The sequence below is a fragment of the Scleropages formosus genome, chromosome 13 (assembly GCF_900964775.1).
Source record: "Scleropages formosus chromosome 13, fSclFor1.1, whole genome shotgun sequence".
Classification (NCBI taxonomy): domain Eukaryota; kingdom Metazoa; phylum Chordata; class Actinopteri; order Osteoglossiformes; family Osteoglossidae; genus Scleropages; species Scleropages formosus.
In genome coordinates, this window is record NC_041818.1 from 11,151,871 (window position 1) to 11,174,216 (window position 22,346).

At 44.0% G+C, this 22,346-nt stretch overlaps 2 protein-coding genes across 3 annotated transcripts in view; one reads left to right on the forward strand and one right to left on the reverse strand.

Moving 5' to 3' along the window:
* Positions 1-22,346, forward strand: part of dock2 (dedicator of cytokinesis 2) — an 87,138-nt gene that overhangs the window by 2,511 nt on the left and 62,281 nt on the right. For both annotated transcript variants that reach the window (XM_018737332.2, XM_018737331.2), the window contains exon 2: positions 16,281-16,601. In XM_018737332.2, the coding sequence (XP_018592848.2) occupies positions 16,559-16,601 (43 nt within the window). In that variant the 5' untranslated portion in view covers positions 16,281-16,558. The remainder of the gene's footprint in view (positions 1-16,280; positions 16,602-22,346) is intronic.
* Positions 5,602-6,748, reverse strand: LOC108925427 (histamine H2 receptor-like). Its single transcript, XM_018737333.2, has one exon. The coding sequence runs from the start codon at positions 6,697-6,699 to the stop codon at positions 5,653-5,655; it is 1,047 nt and encodes a 348-aa protein (XP_018592849.1). The 5' UTR covers positions 6,700-6,748; the 3' UTR covers positions 5,602-5,652.

The window sequence follows — 22,346 nt, forward strand, 5'->3', positions numbered from 1 at the left end:
ATATACTATAAAGAAAAAAAAAATTCTTCTTAGTTTAACAAATGTTGTTTTGCCAAAATTTTATTCACACACTCAAATTACATGCCAGTAGTGTTCTGAAATGAAGTCACTTCTTATGTAACAGCGGTTGCCCTGCAGTGAAAAATATACACGTATGTCTTCATACAACAGGGTTATTCAGTACAACAGCATTTTTGCCCAGTGTAGATTCATTACAGTTACGTTGCTGCAGTTCACACAGAGGTCTACATGTAACGCTGAACTCCTCACATATTTTAATTACAATCATAAATCAGTCTTTTTCATGAACTACTGGTCCAGAGTTCTCAAATGACAAAAAAAAAAATGCAGAAAAACAGTCATACAAACGAGAATGTGTGGGGAAGCAGCGGGCACATTATTAAAAATAATGTAACTTTATGGCGAGATGAGAATGTTTCATAGTGACGGTTGTTTTTTTTCAGTGTTTCAGGAACTTAGTAAGTTGTTCAAAAATAGCTTATATGGTGCAAGGTCCCCTTCACAGATGTCACAGCCTATCTTGTGTGTGCTGCTCCAAGGAAGTAGGCTCCACATCTCATTCTCCTGAGTTCCAGCCAAGCACACGGTTTTGCTCGGTATCCTCAGGGCACACAGTTTAAAAAAATGTATATATATTATTTTAAAATTTTATTTATTTTACCCCACGGAAGCTCTCTCCTTTGGGTGATGGACCGACACTAAACAGCTCCTCTTGAGTTACTCGACCCTTCAGATTGCTATTATTTGATTCCGTATGGACTTACTGTTTGTACCCCCCCCCCCCCCCACCACACCACACTTTGTGGTGCTGTGATTGTTCTCTTTCTCATATCTCAGCTCTAGTGAAACATGCATTTTCTGAGTGGCAATAATCCCACGGTATTCGTACCATCTGTGGGCTTCCCTGGTTTTGACTTCCTGCACGTGCATATTGCTGTAGTTTATCAACTTCTCCTGCACTTGACGTGTCTCATGTTCGTGTTTGTCAGCTTTTGACCTTGATTCAAATCGTTCACTTGTCGAAGCAGCTTTAACTTGCAGCAACTTTGCAGGGACGACCGTTTTGTTTATCGATCTTTGTCGCCCTCTACTGGCGATCGTGCGCATTACAGCATCGCAGGCGTGGTGGGCGAATTACCGTTATTCCTCAGGGGGCAAAATCCGTTCCCAGACGACAAAATGTTACCTACAATTAATAAGAGGTACTTTATGCATGACAGTGATAACACCAATACATTTTATATTTGTAACAAACATTTTTCCCAGCTTGTTATATTTGTAAAAGTTGTTAAAAATTAATTGATCCATCCATTCATCCGTTATAGATGATCATCATTTGTCTGATGTTAAGGCTTCGCTTACACTAGTATAAAGGTGCTGTAATCATGCTATAAAGGCCCCGTGTGACATTTAAATAATGTGCTTATTTTATTTCTGTAAGGACTCAAAGGAACCCAGATCCCATTTGTAGTACCCCTGAACAAAGTATTTATCTTGAATTGCTGCAGGCAGCGGTAAATAGCTGTATGTTGCGTAACACTGTAAGTGGCTCTGGAGAAAAGTGTGAGCAAAGTGAATTAACAGTAACAGTTTTCAATCTCCTACTTCAGTTGTAACTCATAATTGGTGGCTGCGACTGGTTGAGACTGTCGGTGTGATCCAGAGGAAGCAGGGAGTTCATATAGTAGTTGGAAAAAACTGGAACATCTGTCTCCACCCAGAGCCTAAATTAACAGAAAGGAGTCCAACCACCACCGTTCGCACCTGACTTGAACGCTAGTGCTCATTGTTTCCTGCGTAATGCAGAGGTTTATACACTAGGTGTAGCCATAAAATGACCAGACGGACAAAAACCTTTGGGGTTTGACTCCAATGTGTGTCTCTGCTCCCAAATGTCTCATTCAAGCGTCTGATACAAACTGTCGTACAGAATAAAATACCCGCTGTAAAAGTAAAATGACCACATAACGGACAAAATGCCTTTGTATAAAAGTGTGTGTGTGTCTTTGTATATGTATATTCATAATGTGTTATATACAGGGGCTGAGTGTATGGATGTATTAACCCAAACCGATGTAACGTCCTTTAGAAAGACATTATTGTAACAGCTTTAAAATTTGTTCCATGTTTGTAAACGGCCTTCGTGACCTACGACTGCTAATTAAGATCAGTTCAGGGCCAGATTATCCATAATACTTCATAAAGAGGAGGGGGATGCAGTGGCATGGCAGGTTTGGCCAGGTCCAGCTCTCTGGGGGGTGTGGGGTTCGAGTCCTGCTTGGGGTGCCTTGTGATGGACTGGTGTCCCGTCCTGGGTGCGTCTCCTCCCCCTTCAACCTTGCACCCTGTGTTGCTGCGTTAGGCTTCGGTTTGCCGGGACAAGCGGCTTCAGACAGCGTGTGTGTGTGTGTGTGTGCGCACTTCATGAATGTAGTGAGTATGTCTGTTTTTCATTAATATTCAGAACACATACAGCCTAAAAATAAAATTCAGCTATTTTAGCATTACATCTTTAGGTAGTGATTGTGACATTACGGGGCATATGTTGATATGAATCAGGGACTCGCAGGCAGGTAAGAGATACGTTGCTTGAAATAAAAAAAGTTTGTACTGAACCGTAAAGACAGAGCGTGACCAGGTAGGAAAATAACACTGAGCGCACACCATGACCACATGGTCAAGTGAAGACAGTAGACCGCCTGCTCACATCTCCCAAGTGATCTCTCTGTCTTATTTGCTCCTTTGAGTGAAAGTCCACAAAGATCTCCCTCTACCCCGCAGAAGCCGGAGAACGCGAAACCACAGAGTAGCTGGAGCACCGGAGAGGGTTCAACCTACTGGACCACCGCGGTAGCACACATTGGGAAACGGCAGGGACGCGGTGCGGTCGCTCCCCAGGCAGCGCAACAGCATAGCCGCGTGAAGCCTGAAAGCAGATAAACAAAACGTTAGCTGTTACGAGCGATATTCTCGAGTTTGCGCAACTCTCTCGTTTCCGTTTTCCGTTTTCGCAGGGAATTTAGGACTTTCGTCTGCACCGTTTCCTGAAGGGTTTGTCGATCCGCGTTAAAACAGGATCAAGGGTCAAGTGCGCGGCGATCAGTCTGAGTAATCACTCTGGACTCGGTGGACTGAAGGGAGGGCTTCCTTTACCTCAAGTACCTCGCTCCTCTGTTTACTCTCGTATTTCTTAATTTTGTTAGCTGTAGGATCAAGTTAGTTTCAGTCTTGCACCGAGCAAGCATTTCATTAGTGGAAATATTAAACATCCCTGCCCCTTCCCAGCCCTTCTCCCTCTCACTGCTCCTAGTGTACACATTCTCATGTCCTGCTGGAAACGGTTGCATTCCTGACATCTCCTGACCTTTGATCTGTTTCTCCTGAATGCTCACCAAGCATATGCTCTTCGTACCATTAAATACTAACTTCCCCAGCAGCGCGTCAATAGCCATTTTTAGATCACTTTCTTCGTGGTGTACATATTAGGACTTCTAGCTCACTCTTTCGTCAGAATCAAGACACTTTCAGTTTGCTTTATTATCCGTACACTCAAAAGTGTAAGAGTGTCCTCAACTGATTTGCTGGGCAGTTTCTGTTAAAGTCTAGGATGTAGCTATAGTACAGTACTGTGCAAAAGTTTTAGGCACTTGGGGGGGGGGGGAGCTGTAAAATGAGAATGCTTCCAAAAATAAACTTCCTACAAAGCTTAGTAACCATCCATCGTCAATAACCGCTTCTGACGGGTCTGGGGTTCGAGCCCTGCTTGGGGTGCCTTGCGATGGACTGGCGTCCCATCCTCGGTGCGTCTCCTCACCCTCCAGCCTTGTGCCTTGTGTTGCCGGGTTAGGCTCCGGTTTGCCGCGACCCTGCTTGGGACAAGCGGTTTCGGACAGCGTGTATGTACTTTCTTTCTTTAATGACATACAAAACCCTTACTGCAATACTGTAACTTTTTGCAAAAGGAATGCTGGGAAATCTAAAATATGCTCTTTCCCATTGACACTAATGCAGAAGACAGGAAATAACCATCTAAAACAAATATTTGTGTGAAACATCTAAGTGCCCCAGACTTTTGCACAGCACCGTATAATAAATAGAAATATGCTAAATGAAGTTGGCCCTGCACAGCTCTGCGAAGCTCCCCTGCTTAAAACACACATCGCTACCTATGGAGTGCGGAAGCAGAAACGCGGACCATTTTCGCTCCACAGCAGAGAAAGCAGAATGGTGACCAAAACAAAAACTGGGAAGTGTTCGTATCGTACTGAATGTTCACACGTGAGGTACCATCGTACTCAGAATTTCCACTGTGCCCTCGAGATTACACAACTGGGCCCGTACTGTCCACCTGTATTCCACACTTGTTTTCTCACCTGAATTCCATCCAAGAACTAAAGGGAGAGGGGTGACTCAGTGTCACAGGTAGTCAGAATGACCAACTAGGATCTGAAAAACAGCGAGATGTGTTCTTAAGAAGCATCGTGGTAACGTTCACAAGTTTTTCATTGCCAGTAAGCGTTTGACGTACATTGGGTATTGCTGCCTTGCTTTGGGTTTAGAGGTTTGTTAATAAATGGTATTTAATGAACACACACACACACACACACACACACACACACACACACACACACACACTTGTCCCAAGCAGGGTCACAGTGAACCGGAGCCTAACCCGGCAACACAGGGTGTGGGGCTGGAGGGGGGAGGGGACACACCCAAGATGGGATGCCAGTCCATCACAAGACACCCCAAGCAGGACTCAAACACCAGACCCTCCAGAGAGAAGGACCTGGCCAAACCCGCTATGCCACCACACCCCCTTTTCAATCTAAAATATATAAATTAAAACTCAAGCCACACGTTTTCAGACGCTACTCTGATTTATTTATTAAAAGTAACAAGACTTGTAAGTTGTTAAAGTTCGTTCTGAACAGCATTCTCTAAAATAAGTTAATTATTAAAAGTTAGAATTCCTCGCTTATGTGTTGGCATTTATGAGTAAACAGCATCAAGTCATCATTAAGGCTGTATTAAAACAGCACGATAACGGTAAACGTAAGAATGTACTGTCATGGTTTTTTTTAATTATTTTTTATGAATTTCAGCATATATGATCATTATTATTGTTTTTTTTTTCTGGCTCATTTCACCTTTATTATCATGCCACTGTGGTAACATGATAAATTTAAGTTGCTCACATTCAGCTAACTAATAGCTATGTAACATTACTGTTAAAGTATAGCTGGTTTTATACATTTAACTGCCTGATTTAAAAAAAAAAAAAATTAGGTTAATGATAAAATCCACACACTGTTGGATTTAGACTTAAGGGTAACCTGTGAGTGTTCCTTCTCCAGTTTAATGTGATGTCCATCTATTAATGCTGCTTCGTTGGAGAACACCGACCGTTTAGTTCACATACCCTGTTGCATTTGGTCAAGAAATCCATTAAACCTAGAAAATAAGAGTCAGTACATCTGGCCCAGTTTGAGCCTAGCAAAGTTAGAGTGGACAGCACATTTCATACCGACCATCAGAATTTTTCCAGTTGAATAAGCCAACTGGGCAGTGCGACGCTGATAAAGACCTGAAATTGCCCCTGGCTCGTGTGACACAGCCGGGTGTGCTACGCTACCTGTCCTGGCTAGTTTGAGTGCTGCTGCTCCTCTCCTGCAGCATCGATCCCGTGTCCTCTCGGAAATCCACTTTACACGTGGCGTGTGTGCAGAGGAGCACCATCTGGCCAGCAGGAGGCATGCTGGGGCCGTCGGAACCCCTGCAGCGCAGCAGCTGTCCGTAGGCCCTGCGGAAGTCCCGGTTTAGGGCTGCGTACAAGATAGGGTTGAGGGCAGAGTTCGCGTAGCCCAGCCACAGCACCACGGGGTAGGTGGTGGGGTCAACGCTCGTCTCCTCACGTAGCCCTAAGTAGATGAAGTAAGTGAAGTAGGGGAACCAGCATATGATGAAGGCCCCCAGCACAGCTGCTAGCGTCACTGTGGCCTTGTGCTCCCGCACCGCAGCGGCCACGCAGGCCGTTGAGGTGCGGGCGTTGATGCGTCGCGCCTGCTCGCGTGCGATCCTGAAGATCCGGTAGTAGGTGCCGCACATGATCAGCAGGGGGAGGTAGAAGGTGGCAAACGCGTCCACTAGTACGTAGCTAATGTTCAGTTCAAAGCGGCAGTCCTCCTGCCGGTCGTCCTCGCCCTGGTTCTGGATGCTTAAGTCCCGTGTATTCCAGCCCATATGGATGGGTAGGAAGGACACCATCAAGGCGACGGCCCAGATGAGCCCCATGGCGACGCCGACACGTTGGGGTGTGACCAGCGTCGGGTAGCGCAGCGGGGCAGTGATGGCGAAGTAGCGATCGACGCTGATCGCAAAGAGGTTCAGGATAGAGGCAGTACAGAGCATGACGTCCATACTGATGTAGACATTGCAGAAGACGGCCCCCAGCGGCCAGTCGCTGCGCAACTCCTTCATGGCAGAGAAGGGCAGCACGAGCAGGCCCAGCAGCAGGTCCGTTGCTGCCAGCGACACCACCAGACCGTTGGTGACACAGCGCAGCTTGCGACAGACACCCACCGCCAGGCACACCAGGACGTTGCCACCCACAGTCAGAAGTATGAGGAGCACCAAGCCCAGGGCCCGCAGCACTGTCCAGATCACGAGAGACTCCATCCCAGAGCTGGCTCATAAAGCTCAGCCACCTGGGAGCACTGGTACCGTCCACGGCGGTGTGTAGAAATCAGTATCTGGGGAGCGTGACAGTCGGTACCATACCCGTGGACTGGCGTGGACAGTACAGCTGTCGTCGTGGTTGTCAGCAGCCCCACAGATGGAGTCGTGCCCTCAGCATGCCATTGGTGGGCTGAGACACTCGGCGTACAGTCGACGCTCAGCTGTCTGCACACCTGTCTGCGGGCTGGTACAGTCAGTACATTCTTCCTTGGAAATGATGCAGCCAACGTCTTTGTGTAGTGGCACGCGGGGTATCGTTGTAAGCAGTATCTTCGATTAGTCAGAGTGGAGCCAGCAGAAGCGGAGAACTGGAGTGCTCACGTCCTCAATATGTCCCATTGCCCAAACCTGTGAAAACATGGGATGGACTTTGGATGAAACTGCTTATTCTGTGTGTATGTTGGTATGTTGGTGTGTGTGTGTGTGTGTGTGTGTGTGTGTGTGTGTGTGTGTGTGTGTGGCATAATGTTCACAAGGGGGCTCCAGTGCTCAAGCCCGTGGATTATTAAGATTTCATATATGCTTCGTGCTTGAGGGATGCCGATGTACGAGAAACTGGACTGTGGTTCAGGAGAGGCTTTACAGGGATGGAAGGTGAGTGCTAGGATAACCAAATAACCAACCATGTGAACTAAGTGACAGCTCAGAAGAAAGAGATTATGGGCTCTCCAATTTAAATGTCACCTTGTCGTACATTACAAGCGCTAAGAGACTGGGACCGTTACGCGCCCGGAGGAGCGTAAGAATCCGTTGAACCCTTAAACCGCTGAAGGAAGATGAGCTCCTACAAACCTGAAGTGTTGTTATTGTTTCATTTAGCTGATGCTTTTATCAAAACTTAGAATGTTTGGTCTGTGTACTGAGCTACTTATGATGATTTACCTATTTATAACGGACGGATGTGGCTTTGAGTCAAAGGCGACTACTATATACAGACACCTCTCGACTTACGCAAATAGACCGTTCTTCAACCCCTATATAAGTCAAAAGTTACGTATGTCAGATTTCCCTTCCTCCCCCACCATTCGACATAACATTACTTTAATAATTTTTCCATCTCGGTTATTGCACCGTGACGTTTCTTCGTTGTTATTGTTGTTTTCATGCTAGCCGTTCCTTTCACGTGCTCCTCCATACGTGTAGCATCCTTCACTATCGTATTCACAGTCAATATGGCTAAACCTGGTTCCTGTACCTATAGACGTTAATTTTTGTCCACCTTCATACTTCCTTATTATTTTCAATTTCATCTCCAAATCGATTGCCGTTCGCTTGCGAGACGGTTCTCATTTTCCTTCAAGCGCACGTTTACCACCAGGCGCTGTAAATAATGAAAAGGGTAGAAAATATGTGAAAAAGCAGTACACTAAGGAGAGGGGATTCGGTCACGGCTCAAAACACGCGGGAACTGGGAAAATGCGGCTTCCTGCCTTGTCTGATTACGGCAACTTGCGCTTAACATATTTCAGATGTTTTGCGTAGAATAAAAGCGCTATCTGTAAATAATGTGTATGCTGGGAATTTTTTTTAGGTGAATCTGGATTTACGGAAGTCAGAGTTACATAAGTAGAGGGGTGTCTGTACTCTACTATAGCGAACCATATAGTATGGTTTTCCACGCCAGAGAGTGCCAACCTTGGGAAGAACACGCAAACTCCAGTACCACCAAGCAGCTGAGGAATTGGAAGGCACCGGCATTACCCACTGCGTCACGGTGTCTCAATACCCACTTACCCAGCTGGGTAGTTTTAACTGGAGGGATTCAAAGTAAGTGCCGTGATCAAGGGTGCTACAGCAGGACGTGGGATTCAAACCTGGGTCTTTCTAACAGAAGGTGACAGCTGTAACTGAAGTCTTTAATATCACTAAAGGGAGATTAAGGGGTCCTCACATATCTGTAGAAATATTATGATTGCTCACAAAGTTAGAAGAATATTAATGTCTTTCAAAGAGTTGAAGGGGAGCTTAAGACCTGCTCTTTTCAAAGGAAGTTAGGGTCCTTCGCAATGTTGAAGGATGATTAAAAGTCCATGTTGCTGCAAGATGGTTAGGGTCCTGTGTCTTACTGCACTGGGGCACAGAGGACAGCTGGACACTCTATGTTTACTCTCCTGAGCCAGGCCTTAATGGAGCACCTGGACCTGCTCCAGAATTGTGGTGTGTGTGTGTGTGTGTGTGTGTGTGTGTGTGTGTGTGTGTGTGAGTGTGTGAGTGATGCAGTGAGGGCCATTTTTACACGCACAATCTTATCAGTTGAAGTGAGTGGCTGAAATCCTATGAAATCCTTCACTGGTTCACCTCTAACCTTCGTAAGGGCAGAACAAAGGAGGGTAAAAGCACAAAAGTGGGTGTTATATGAAAGCATGTGATAATCTAGCGAGAGGAATCCGAGATGACTGGATGTAGACCGCTTTCCAAGTCATGTACCGTCTAGTCCTTCCATGGCAGTAAGAATTTGAAATAGCGAGGGCTTGCAAAAATAGTGCAATTAATGCAAAGTTCCTGGAAGCCATCAAATCCTGTACCTTTTCACATTTCTGTACGCTTTAGGAGACTTTGGATAATTTGAAATTTTTCAGGCAGATCGTCTTGCTGTGTTGATGCTCTGTGTCTGTCGGTGTATTGTATGTGTGTGTTTTGAGTCCGCATAGTTCTCGACCTAAAAACAAACATAAACCACACACTTACACATCTTGTCTACACACACTTTCTTCATTTATACAACAGTCACATGCATGTAACTTCTCTCATGTCTACCTGGCTGTTCTCTTCTTTCTCATCAACTCACGTGGGCTTTCCAATACCCACATGCGCATGATGTACCGACACACTCATACTAAAGCCCTTTCTGAAGTACATGCAAAACTCCAGTCTTAACTAACCCCGTGTAACACAGCGTGACTTGTTTAGTCAAACAGAGAGTTTCCAAGTGTTTGTTTTGTGTCTCCTTCAAGGACAGATAGAGATGGGGGAATTATTCCGCTCCCCATATCTTTTCTACACTTTAACTATGTGCAATAGAGAGGACAAGGTGTTATGACAAGGTTAAGACTGGGAACATTCTGCACCTGAGGGCTGTAGGTCAATATGGGATGAAGTTTAAAGCACCGGACGCTGAACCTAAACTGTGTTTGTGAGTCTTTGCAGCAGTTTATTTGTGGCGATTAGATGTTATCCATCCTGTTTTAGAGAAACGGGAGGGATATGTGAATGATGTGTTCCAGAACTTAGTCGTATGAGTCTCTCCATAGCACCCTGTTCTTTAAATAATTTTAATGGGACGGTATTATCAGAGGATACCACTGCATTAGCAGAGTCCTCTGTAGCAAATGGGCTTCTGTAGTAGGTCTGCCATTTGTTCGGTCACTTTCAACGGTTTGATGAATTGCACGAGGCGGGCCGTTCGGGTGAGCGGTTCTAGTCCGCTGCAATGACCAAGTCAGTGGTTCGGCTCGGCTCTCTCAAGGTCACTTGGTCTTTTTTTGGTCAGTTGCACTCGGTGTGTCTCTGTACTTGGCCATCCCACTGTTTTGTTTTGTCACTTGGGTCTGTTGGTGTTAATAGGTGAAATACAGAAGGCTGGTTTCTGTACAGTGTGGTTCTAGTTTACAGTGTTATTACATTATACTTCATTGATCCAGCTTATTTGCAGGGTCCAGTGTACTGACTGGCAATTGTACAGGATGGGTCACGCTGCACTTTACTTCTATTCCATTTGTATGTCAGCATCACCATCCTAAAGTCTTAATGCGCACTGCTGGCCAGTCGGGTGAAAACCACCCAACTACCAAACATAGCCTGATGAGCGATTGCACTGCATGCTATGGATTTTACAGAGATGTGAAGTTATGTCACCCCACTGGGAAATGGGAAAATGCACACAAAACATTTCTTTACATAGCACAGAGGTAAAAACAAACAGTTTCACACATGTATGTACACACAGCCCGTGAATTAATACTGGGATCTGCATATTTCCTAATGCACAAGGGGACACGTGGAGAGACACACATGTACCCACAGATGGCATGCACAACATAATTACAGACGCAGTGCTTACACACACATATAGTTATTGTCCTTCTCAAATATCCATCTAACTGTCACGTCCACGTCCACACCGCAGTCAACAGCACCTGACGCCGATCGGGCACCCGATGACGATCAGAGCGCTTGGCTTTAAAAGACCCTCCTCAGCCCTTTCGCACTCGCTGAATCTCATCGGGACAGGCGCCTCACTTTGCGCCTGTGGCTCATTCTCCTTCGTTCCTGGTTCCCGTTCTTCGTTCCCTGGCTTCTGACCATTCGCCTCGCCCTCTGACTTCGTCTACAGATTTTCGCTCCCGCTCTCAACGCCGATCGCCCGGCTCCTCGCCCGTCCCCGACAGCGAGAACTCGCCTGACCCCTCGGTTCCAAATAAACGATCCTGCGCTTGGGTCCAGCCTGCCCCGCGGCCTCGGTTCCATGTGACATTTGCATTTCCAGAGTAGTTATTTCTGATATCTAAATGGTTAACTCAACATTAAGAATTCAGTCAGTCATACTTTGGAAAACACTGAGCTGTTTATGTTTGCTAGCAAACAATATGCAAATGTAAACTTAATTTTTGCCAAATTAATGAATAATAAATTGATGATCTCTTAAGTTCATGTCAGATATAAATGTTCGTGCATTACAACTTTAAGATCATGCCCGGATCAATCCTTTACACAGCTACTCCTGTAATGTAACGTAAATGTTTATACGTATCTCAAAAAAAAAAAAAAAAAAAAACTACTAGGAAGGTGTTTAGGAACCGTTGATGTTCTGGTAAAGTTTTATGCAGCTATAGTGCTGTATATGGTGAAAGTAACAAGCTAACTATACTTAAGAATCACATATCTGCAACTATGTCTCTTTCTCCTGATGTAATACACGTTGTATTTTCTATGAGATGTACGTCGCTTTTGAGAAAAGCATCTGCTAAACGAATAGATGTATGATGTAAATTAATATTTGCCACAATATGCAAAATTCTGTTATATAAGTATTATACTAATTTATTCATATTTGTTCACTGTAAATATCAGTTCTGTTGTTAACTCTTCATCTGTCCCTCCTATTTGTAAATAGTACACTGTTACTTTGTGAAATCGTAAGTAGGGATGGCTGCCAAGGAGCCCTTTCCTTTACTATCTATATATGCTTTAATGATCTGTCAGCAAGCCCTCAACGGAATTGTGTGTTTGTGTGTGAAGCAAACATTTCTTCCAGGAGAAGTCATCTACACAAAGTTTCAAGTTGGATGTGATAAAATATTTGTTATTAACACGGTGTCGGGAAAACTGTGGAGCAGGATAGCTCATGGGTGTGAACAGTGGCACTACAGGAAATACATTTTAGTTTCAGCACACGAAATAATGAAAACTTTCAACAGAAGACTCATAAATCTCTTTCACTGAACTTCATTTTACAATGTGTAGTTGCATCTCTACGCAAGATGTTTGTAGCATCTTATTCCATTTTGGCGAGGGAAAGTGATTCATTGCATTTGAGTGGTATTTTAGGAAGTATTTGGAAACATTAATATTTCAAGGCTCTGTTCAAGGAACAGAGAAAAATTGCTTCTGCTTTAGCGGGTGGTCGTAGCCTGTAGAGATTACTAATAGGTCCGTTATGAAATGCACGGTATGATCACATTAAGCAGCATTCTGCCTCACTCTTTCCCCTCCTTTCTTAATTCGAAAGACTCGGCTGGATTTCCTTCTGCCTAATTCATTGCATTCAATATCAATTCATTTGCTAAGACTTAGGGAAGCTGTCATTTAGAATTAAAAATTTGCTAGCAAGAAACACTAAGGCTCAGTAACTAATCTTGTGGTTTGATTGCTGATGCCATCACTGCCTTGAAAGTAAGGCAGAGTCTGAGCAGATATTAAAGTACCCTTGTGTGATCACACCTTTCTGAATGGTGTAGCTGCCCCGTGGAACACACTGCAAATTACACATTTATTTTATTAATGGTAATAATATTTTAAAGGTACTCATCCATTGATGAATGAGTTTTGTTACCTCGACGCTCGTAAAGCAGCTGTTTCCTGATTAGTTGTGCGAAGTTAGTCTGGAGGGATATTTGACGTATCATTAATACCAGTTATTGCTTACATGTCGTGTCAAATAACAGACAAAGTGGTGTTACATAATCATGCTTACATTTCTGCAGAAACTTCAAATAAACTTACTTCTGTATTGCATCCAGCAAAGCTCACGTCCAGCTCAGTTCACGGTAGACGGCCTCTGTTCATGGGAGAATTTGGGGTGCGGTGATACGTCTATTAGGAAGCGGCTCCTTAGCTTGGAGGTCTAATCCTTTTGTCTGATTCCCCAGTCATCCTTCTGTTTCCCCAAGTTCCCTCTTCTTGCTTCTCTTCAGCTTTACCACTATTACTTTGGTCCTCACTCACACCTCCCCCTTTCTGTTTCTCCTTCGCTCCCTCTCTTTGTGTGACTCTTCCGGTAACTGGTCTTCAGTCTGGTGTGACCGCCCACTTTTCACCGCTCCCCACTTCACAGTGCACATTCAAATGTGCATAAATGTAGATATACAAGCATTTATTCGTTGAGCTGACGCTTTTCTCCAAAGCAACTTACACAGCTGGCTAATTTACGGGTAAGTACGTTGCTCAAGGGTTCTAGAGCCAGAATCAAACCTGTGACCTTGAGGTCGAAAGGCAGCAGCTCTAACCTCTACACTACCCTGTATGACACAGCCAGTCAGTCAAGACTATACATCACAACCTCCATACCTAATCACTAAGATTGCACAGCGACCCCACAACACACCTCCTTCAGTGCAACTACTCGAGTATTACATAGATAATGTGAGATTGAACTTGAGGCTTTTCTGCTGTTTCCAGTCATGTTCATGACAAGAGGCTACTGCAATACCATGCTTCAAAGCATGGTTTCATGCAACTCAATGTATTCCCGCACAGCTTTGCGACCTGTGTCCACTCCAGAACTCACAGAGGTGTTTGTAATGGCAGCGCAGACAGATTTATGTGGGCAAACATGAGGGATTCTTCACCTTCCATGCTTCCCAGGGAAGAGATAGAAGCTGTTTTCAGTGGTTGAACACCATCATTACTTACATCATTCTGACAAAAGCTCATCGTAGAAATAGCTGTTTACTTGTTCTGAAGCATAAATTCTGCCCACTGGCTACTCAGTATGTGCCAGCCAGTTTAATCTGGTGTAATGTACTATGAGGAGAAGGAAAATAAAGCAGGGACACACACACACACACACACACACACACACACACACACACACACACACACACACACACACACACACACACACACACACACACACACACACACACATTTTCAGAACCGCTTGTCCCATACGGGGTCACGGGGAACCGGAGCCTACCCGGTAACACAGGGCGTAAGGCCGGAAGGGGAGGGGACACACCCAGGACGGGACGCCAGTCCGTCGCAAGGCACCCCAAGGGGGACTCGAACCCCAGACCCACTGGAGAGCAGGACTGCGGTCCAACCCACTGCGCCACCGCACCCCAAAGCAGGGACAAAGGACAAAAATAGAAATAGTGGAGAACAAAAGGTTGCCTGGCTGTTTAACTGTGTAAATGAAACTAACAACAGGTCTGATTTATGAAGTCTTAGGTACACAGTATTGACTGTTTTGGAGGGAGGATGGAAGTGACGTGGCTTAGATATGGGGACACCTATTATTTTGTTTGTCCCCTTCGTACGTTCAGTCCCGCCAACAATCGGTCTGTTAATAACGCTAGCAGTTATCAAAGCCAAAATAAGCCCAACAAGTAATCGGGTACCCATCAGCCAGACCAGTAGTTGGCATATGTGGCAATTACAATGTTTGCCATTTAGCCAAACTGGTGGTGCAGCCTACCTGTCTTAACTTACCTGTGAACCAGAGAGCCTCATAGTGGCTACATGTATCGGGAGCTGTTATTTACCAAGAACCTTTATCACATACTTCTCATTTTCTGCGCCGTGCAGCCTGATAACTGTGTTCATTAGATTAAATTCTTCAAACCTTTTTATCAGAGTCACTTTAGAGCTTCATGACTGCGAAACAAAATTACTGTGACAGGTTCAAAGAAGCTGCAACGTTTTGACTGTTTATCAACGAGGGACGTAAACAGGATAAGGTGTTAGAAAAAACTATTAAAGTCTAACCAGTTTTTGAAGCCCGCTTAGAACAAGGGAGTTATAAATGCTCTTGCTTCCTGTGCAGGTTTTTCCCATAACAGCATCTGAGACTCACCACTATAGTTACATAGCTCCTGGTCCTTTTCTGACTGATCTTCCTGCATGCACCACCAGACCTTTCCAACTCATACAAAATGCAGGTCCCATCTGCTTTTCTACCTGCCCATACACCTGCAGGACACTCCTCCTCTGATCTCTCGCTTCTGGCTACAAACAACAGAATTGGATTCAAGGGCTTCGTCCGAATCCTGCAAAGCAGCAAATTGCTTGGGATCTCGGTATCTTGAGGATGTCATCCCTCCCTAAAGCCTGGCCAGAGAGCTCTTGGTCACGAGCTTATATATCGGTTCCCATCGTTTCCCTTCCGGAGTTGGTTCATCTTCAGTGGCCCTTGGTGGTGGAACGTGCTCCCTCTTGTCAGGACTGAATTATTCCTTATTTCCTGTGTCCCTTCTCAGCACAGACAGAGCTCGGTTTGTTGGCTTTCTGTACTCAGACCGAATTCATCCTCACAGCATTTGACTTTAGTAGCATTATTAAATTTAATACCTTGATCACTTTTCAGCCTTTTGAATAAGATCAAAGTGTAGAAAAGTAATACTTAGGATACTGCTTTGCAGATATCACTTTTACCCAGAAACGGTGTTTTGGCCTTTTCCTTCATGTACATAAGTGAATGAAACGAGGTATGAATATAAATTTGCATGGCTTCTTTCAGGTATTCAGCAGCAAGGTATTTCACAATCAAGAGTAGGAGTAGTATTTTTGTCCGTGTGACAAAAATAAGGGAAAACAAATGACTCCAAACTGTCATTCTCAGTTTTTTTTTTTGTGTATTGCATTGTTAAAAAATAAATTAAAAAGAGGTATTCATTCACACATCATAATATAGCACTTGCAGGCATTCGTACGCAAACCGGAACACGCAGAACAGAGAAGCAAACGCAAGGAGATGTCTGACAACTGTCCAACACCAGTGAAAGTGTACCATCTACTGGTTCAATTATGCAACTTGATTCACAGAGTTTTGCACTTCTAAATGTATTAGAACTAAGCTACTAACTATTCCTTCACATGTTCATTGCACATTTGTACGGGGCAGAACAGTCATTTTTTTAATAATACTTGCAAGGACTGTTTAGAAAACTGACCAAAAAGTTGTTGATTTGTTCTAACACCACAGCAGGAACTTCATCTGAAATCTGTTCATCTCGAGTACATTGATCAGATGCAAACTATGCATAGGACATGCTGTGTGAAACTTCCTTTTGTTTGGTTGTTAGGTTAGCTCCGTTATACCTTGCGCATCGGTGCACCAAGCAGGACAGCGTCACTGTTGATGACGATGGCGGCACGTACGAGATACTGTCAGCGATGCGACAGGGCGGTGATTTAAACAGCAGACGAAGGGGAAGGAAGACGAGAGGGAGGGGCAAAAATACAGAAGTGAGCGGTGCAGCAGAAACTGTCATTCAGACACCCAGACTGCGAGGCCATTGGCGAGAGTGGCAGAGGACAAAGGCCAAATTCCGTGGAAAGAAGCGAAGGCCCGGGATTCATCATGGCACCCTGGACGAAAACCACCACGGACAGATACGGCGTAGGTAAGGCAAGCCTGGCTTCTGGCCTGGAGCAGGGATATGGGCCTCCATGCCCCTTACACTCAGACTGCACCTTCTCATGCTTCCTGTTAAACAGGATGTGGGTAGATGTGGGCCAACGGATCAGTCAGCGTTCGCAAGACATGTCAAACAAATGACAAGTTTGAGCGGAGATAAAGTATTTTAAAACATGCAACTTTTTGTCTTCGTTGGGCTCTGCTGGTTTAGAACACGGGCTCAACATGTTCGCGACCTGCGCATGAAGGAAAAGATTAGACCGGGGATGTGGCACCGAGAGACCGTATCTAAAATGTTCTACATACTTTTTCATTTAGCGGATGCTTTTTCTCGAAAGCGATGTACAACTCGGAGGGGAAAGCAGAACAGTGAAATAGCGGAGTAAACCAAGGTAGTTTGACCCCTGCTCAACCTGGGAAGGAACAAGGACAAAAGACAGGGAGGGTTTGGAATGGGACTACATTAGCGAGTCGGGCTCAAACAAAGCTGGGCTGCAGCGGAGCTTTAGCGGTGACCTGGGTAGCAGTGGAAAGCAAGGCCATGATGGCGTTTAGAGCCGGGCTATGGCACAAGTCACGTATACAGTAAAGTTATGAGTTAGGCTTCAGCTGAGAGGATTTTAATAAAACCACCAAAGCAAGTGCAGCTAAAGCAGAACACGCTGCTTAACAACATCAGAGGTAACTTTCAGGCCTTAGATTTGGCAGCAGTTTCTGAGTTAAATATCTGCTCCAGTATTGTGATTTTGAAACCTTTAACTGGGTTTTGTAAAGTTACAACATTTTAAAATGGCACGTATGAAAATGCAGGTGCAGTGGAAAGTGTCATTTTTGTGCTCTATCTGGGTTACAAGATCATTTATCCTAGTGCTCATGCATCAGGGGGAAGTATCGTGGTATGTACAAGGCTTGTTAGAAATAAAACGTAATCAAAAAGGCCAACTGCATGAGAAATTTCCTTAGTGGGTAATTTTTCGTTTCGTGCTTTTCGTTTTTTAAGATACGGAAAGCCACCATTGCATGACACAGAACTGATTTTTCATCCTGGATAAACATTGCAAAAATTTTTTTCTGAAGCTATTTGTGGATAGTAGCAAGGTCACAAAAGAGCATTAAAGGTTTAAGTTAAAATGAAGATGGGTTATTTTTTATTTTGGCAGTCAGGAGAGTGTATTCTGAAGTCTATTTTAAGACATTTGCAACTCGGAATGTTCCCAGAGCGTTTGCTAGGATCGCTCTGCATCGATATAGAGCAAGAGCAGAAATCCTGGCTAGCTTGTGTGTTCGTGTGTGAAGTTGTTGCAGTTACACTTCTGCTCTGTTCCTTGAGGACTGTGATTTATAGGGGTGTAACAAGCTGCTATTGGGGTTAGGAGTCAACAGGTTTTTAATATCTCTTTTTGGAGTTGCTCATTTCATCTCCGATTAACATCTAAGACAGGAAACTCTACTTAGGGCTGTATCCTAAATGAAGCAGAATTAAAATATGATTCCATAAAAGAAATGTGAGCGCACATTCAGCTTCGGTGCATCCTCTTATTACAGCGCCGTGAATGACCGAGCAGGTGCCAGAGGGGCTGCGGAAGAGGGGATTTTTTTCGAACGTTGCCGAGCTTTATAGTGATGACAACAGGCTGGATTTAATGTTGTCTCTCTGTTCTGCTGCTGTTCTGTGTGCAATTCATTGTGTCAGTGGGAAAAACATATTTTCTATAGGTTTGTTCCACGTGCTGTATGTGGGACAGGAAGTATCATTGATCCTGTGGGGCCAGCATTTGCGCTAAAATGTTACTGAATGGCCCTGTAGTTAATGCTAACCCCAAACCTAGAGGGGCCTAATCAAAAGAAAAATGTACATTAATCAGAAGCTTAATAAGAAGGACGAGTCATGGGGGACATCCCCCGCCAATGTGGAAGCAAGCCTCTACTGTGTGTCTCCAGTATTTGTGTAAACCTCCACTGAGCCCTATTAACGTTGCTCGGACCCCTTAATACATAGCAATTTGTACACCCCCAATGCCAATTACTGTTAACATATGTATCGGCCACCTTTATCCAGTGACATAAAATGCAAAATACACCCTACTAAGCATCCTACAGTCATCCATCTGTCCATCCAGTTTCAGTAACCACTTATCCTGAGCAGGGTCCCCTGCAGGTGTGCCTACAATCGTTCATCTGTTTATACAACAGAGCAATGTAACACCCTCACACATATGCACACTAAGGGCAGTTCAGATTCCCTGTTTCGTCTGAAACGCGTGTCTTTGGAGTGTGGGAGGAAACCGAAGCGCCCGAAAGAAACCCATGTGAACATTTGAAGAACACGCAAGCTCCACGCAGACTGAGCTAGACTCAAATACACATATATACTGTACTATCCCATAGATACCGTGAGGCGCCAATGTGCTGCCATACAATATGCATCATTCACAGTCCAAACATAACTGTAATGACAACAGTACATTGAAATAACCAGTGCGAAAAAAGCTTTAATCAGAATGTATCCCTCTTGATAATAAATTGATAATAAAGTGATAAGCCACAGTAATAGTAATTAATAAGTCATTAATAATAGATAATAACCACTAGAGGATGATTCACTTTTTCCTGTTAAGCATTTTTTCAGCCTTGAATATCATGCTTGATTGAAAGCGTTCGGAGCAATTAACCTTGGCTGACAAATAATTAAATGTACTTTGACATATTTAAAATTTAATTTTCACAGTTCTACTGCTCACTTATGTCTGACCTTAAAAACGTCTCAGCTTTTCGGCCGTCCAGATAATCTGTTTTGCTGCTCCCATGCTGTGGCACTCACACCACATTACGTGGATGAGTCAGTGAGCACAGCTTGAAGGGCTAACAAAAAAGGTTTTACGCCGGGAGACAGTTCTGCAAGGGATCGTAGGAAGTTTGGCTGCTCGGCTGGACTCCAGCAGTTTGTCTCTCGCTCGCGAAATACGTGCACATCCAGCTAATTAGGAGTCGGCGTGCTAGTATGTGTGTTCCACCTCCTGCCGGCTGTAAGACCAGTGTGTGTGTGTGTGTGTGTGTGTGTGTGTGTGTGTGTGTGTGTGTGCTTGTAACAGATATTTCTGTTTTTGGGACTTGTATTTTTGAAAATTAGCTGCCTCTCTTTGTCTATTGGAATATCACAAATGAACTAAATAGACCCACAGACCACAGGCATACATTTTTATCATGAGTGACTTTTATCATGAGTCTTTTGTTTGATTGCTCTTTTCTACGCATAAATCGTAAAGGTCTCTCAATGCATAATGCTTAAAGAACACATGCATTTTTTTTTTTTTTACCTAGTTGTTCATACTAGCCTTTGCATCAACCCTGTACCTAATTCCTGCATTTATATAAGAAATAGTCTAAAATGACAGTCATATGCATGGCTCTGAGGTCTGACACATTCGGCATGTGTTTAATGGTCACGCACTTCATCGGAGGAATTCCACACTTCCCAACAAATCCATGAGAAATTTGACGGCAACTGATGTTACAGCTGTAAAAATTGATTTAGGAGTTTCACACGCCCTGTTTGAAAGTTTAGATGTGCATTTCAGGCCTCATCCCTCACAGATCAGGGCATATGGAGAAAGGTAAACATTTTCAAAACTATGCAGATTAACAATACATGTGTGACGTATTTGCATCAATGACACAACAGTGTAAACATGTGCCAAAGATTTTAATATTTTAATGCCACTTCAAATACAATTACCTCCTCTTTGCCCACACCAGCAAATCAGTCCATCCATCCATTCTCATTAACCGCTCATCCTGATCAGAGTCACAGTGATCCAGAGCCCATCCCAGAACCACTGGGTGTGGGGCTGAAGGAGGGTACACCCTGGATGGGATGTCAGTCCATTGCAAGATAGCCACACACAGTCAGACACTAACAGCAATTTAGTGTCACCAGTATACCTGAACTGCATGTCTTTGAGCTATAGGTGGAAACCAGAGCACCCAGAAGAAACCCACACAGACAGGGAAAGAACGTACAAACTCCATACAGACTAAGCGGGTATCAAACCCATAATCTCTCGCACTACATGTTGCGCCACTGTGCCACATACCACCAAATATGACCTCAAATACTATTTATTTTCTCTAACATCCATATTGCTTTCTTTGCACGCAGCCATCATTGAAATTAAAATAAAGTAAGACGTCACTGTAGAACTCTGTTCCACTCTCCTGTATTGTCAAAAACTTGTCTGTCAAAATTAAAAAATACACATACCGGTTTCTGACTCTGATCCACTATGTCACACCCAGAGTGATATAAAAAATAATTTGAGACACTAAAGTCCGATCTGAGCCTCCTCACTAGGTCACACTGTGAGAATGCGGAGGTACCTGGAACAGCATTTCATTTTTTTACTAAAGTATATTCCATCTAAGTAATCAGTAGGCATCTAGAAGCTTTTTCTTTGAGGGCAGCTTTTTGCATAGTAGTTAGAGTAGATAAATAACAGAGGTTCGAACAACCGTGTCCTGCAGGAGTACCCCCTGAGCAAAGTACTTATCCTGAATTGCTCCAGAGGAAAACACCTTGCTGTGAAAATGAAAATGATGTATAGCTAAACACTATTACAGTGTGATGTAACGCTTAACATTGCTGCTTTGGAAAAAAAGTGTCGGATAAATGTAAATTTATGCAGTGTATTATGAGGCCACATGGTAGTGCAGCAGATAGCGCCGATGCCTCATGACTCCCAGACTTTGGGCTTCGACGTGGGTGCAGGTCTGCCTCCGTCTGTGTGGATTTGGAACGTCCTGTCTCGGTTGATGTGGGTTTCCTCCATGTGTCCAGTTTCCTTCCACAGTCCAGACACTTTTCAGGTGATCTGCTGACTCTGTTGTCTGTAGTGTGTGTGTGTGCCATTGCCCTGAGATGAACTGATGTCCCATCTAGGGTGTACCCTGCCTTGTGTCTTATACTTCCAGGGTAGGCCGCAAACCGCTGTGACCCTACACTGGACATCCAGTTACTGACGATGGGTGGATGGACAATTTATTATTATCAGACTCTAATTTATTGATAATTAATTGATAACACTACATAGAGTTCATTGGAAGTCGCTTTGGAGAAAAGTGTCTGCTAAATAAATAAATGTAAATGGAAATGTAATTTACAGGAAAGCTGCTTTGACATTAAGCACAATAATATATTTTAACTCCAGTTGTGTAAACATAGCAACTTATATTACACATGGGAAAATGTGTGATTAGATTTTGAATATGTTGTGAAGTCTGTACTAAAAGTGGATTGTTACTATTATAAAATTCTGAAAGTAAAACATAGCAGAGTGGTTTGTGCTGTTTTTAGTATAGACATGTGTATAGACATTTTGTACTTCCTGTTTTTCTCCAAGAAATACTCTTCCCTTATGTGTTTCTCCCATTAAAATACATTTTCACGAGCTTAATTATAGGGTATGGATATGGAACAGAGTAAACCTCATAGAGTTCAGAAAGATAACCTCTCTCGTTGACGATATGACTTCAATTTCTCGTGCTGCGTGAATCCACCAGTCTGCCAAAATAAGGTATGTGGCAAAGCCCAGGACCTGAGCGGAGCGGAAATGAGCAGGGAGGAAGTCGTGCAAGAGCCTCAGAGTCTCTGTCCAAGGGTGTGATTATGCATGTGAAGATGTGGAGAGGGTGTACAAGAAGTGGTCCACCCAAAATACCATTGCTCTTCACAATT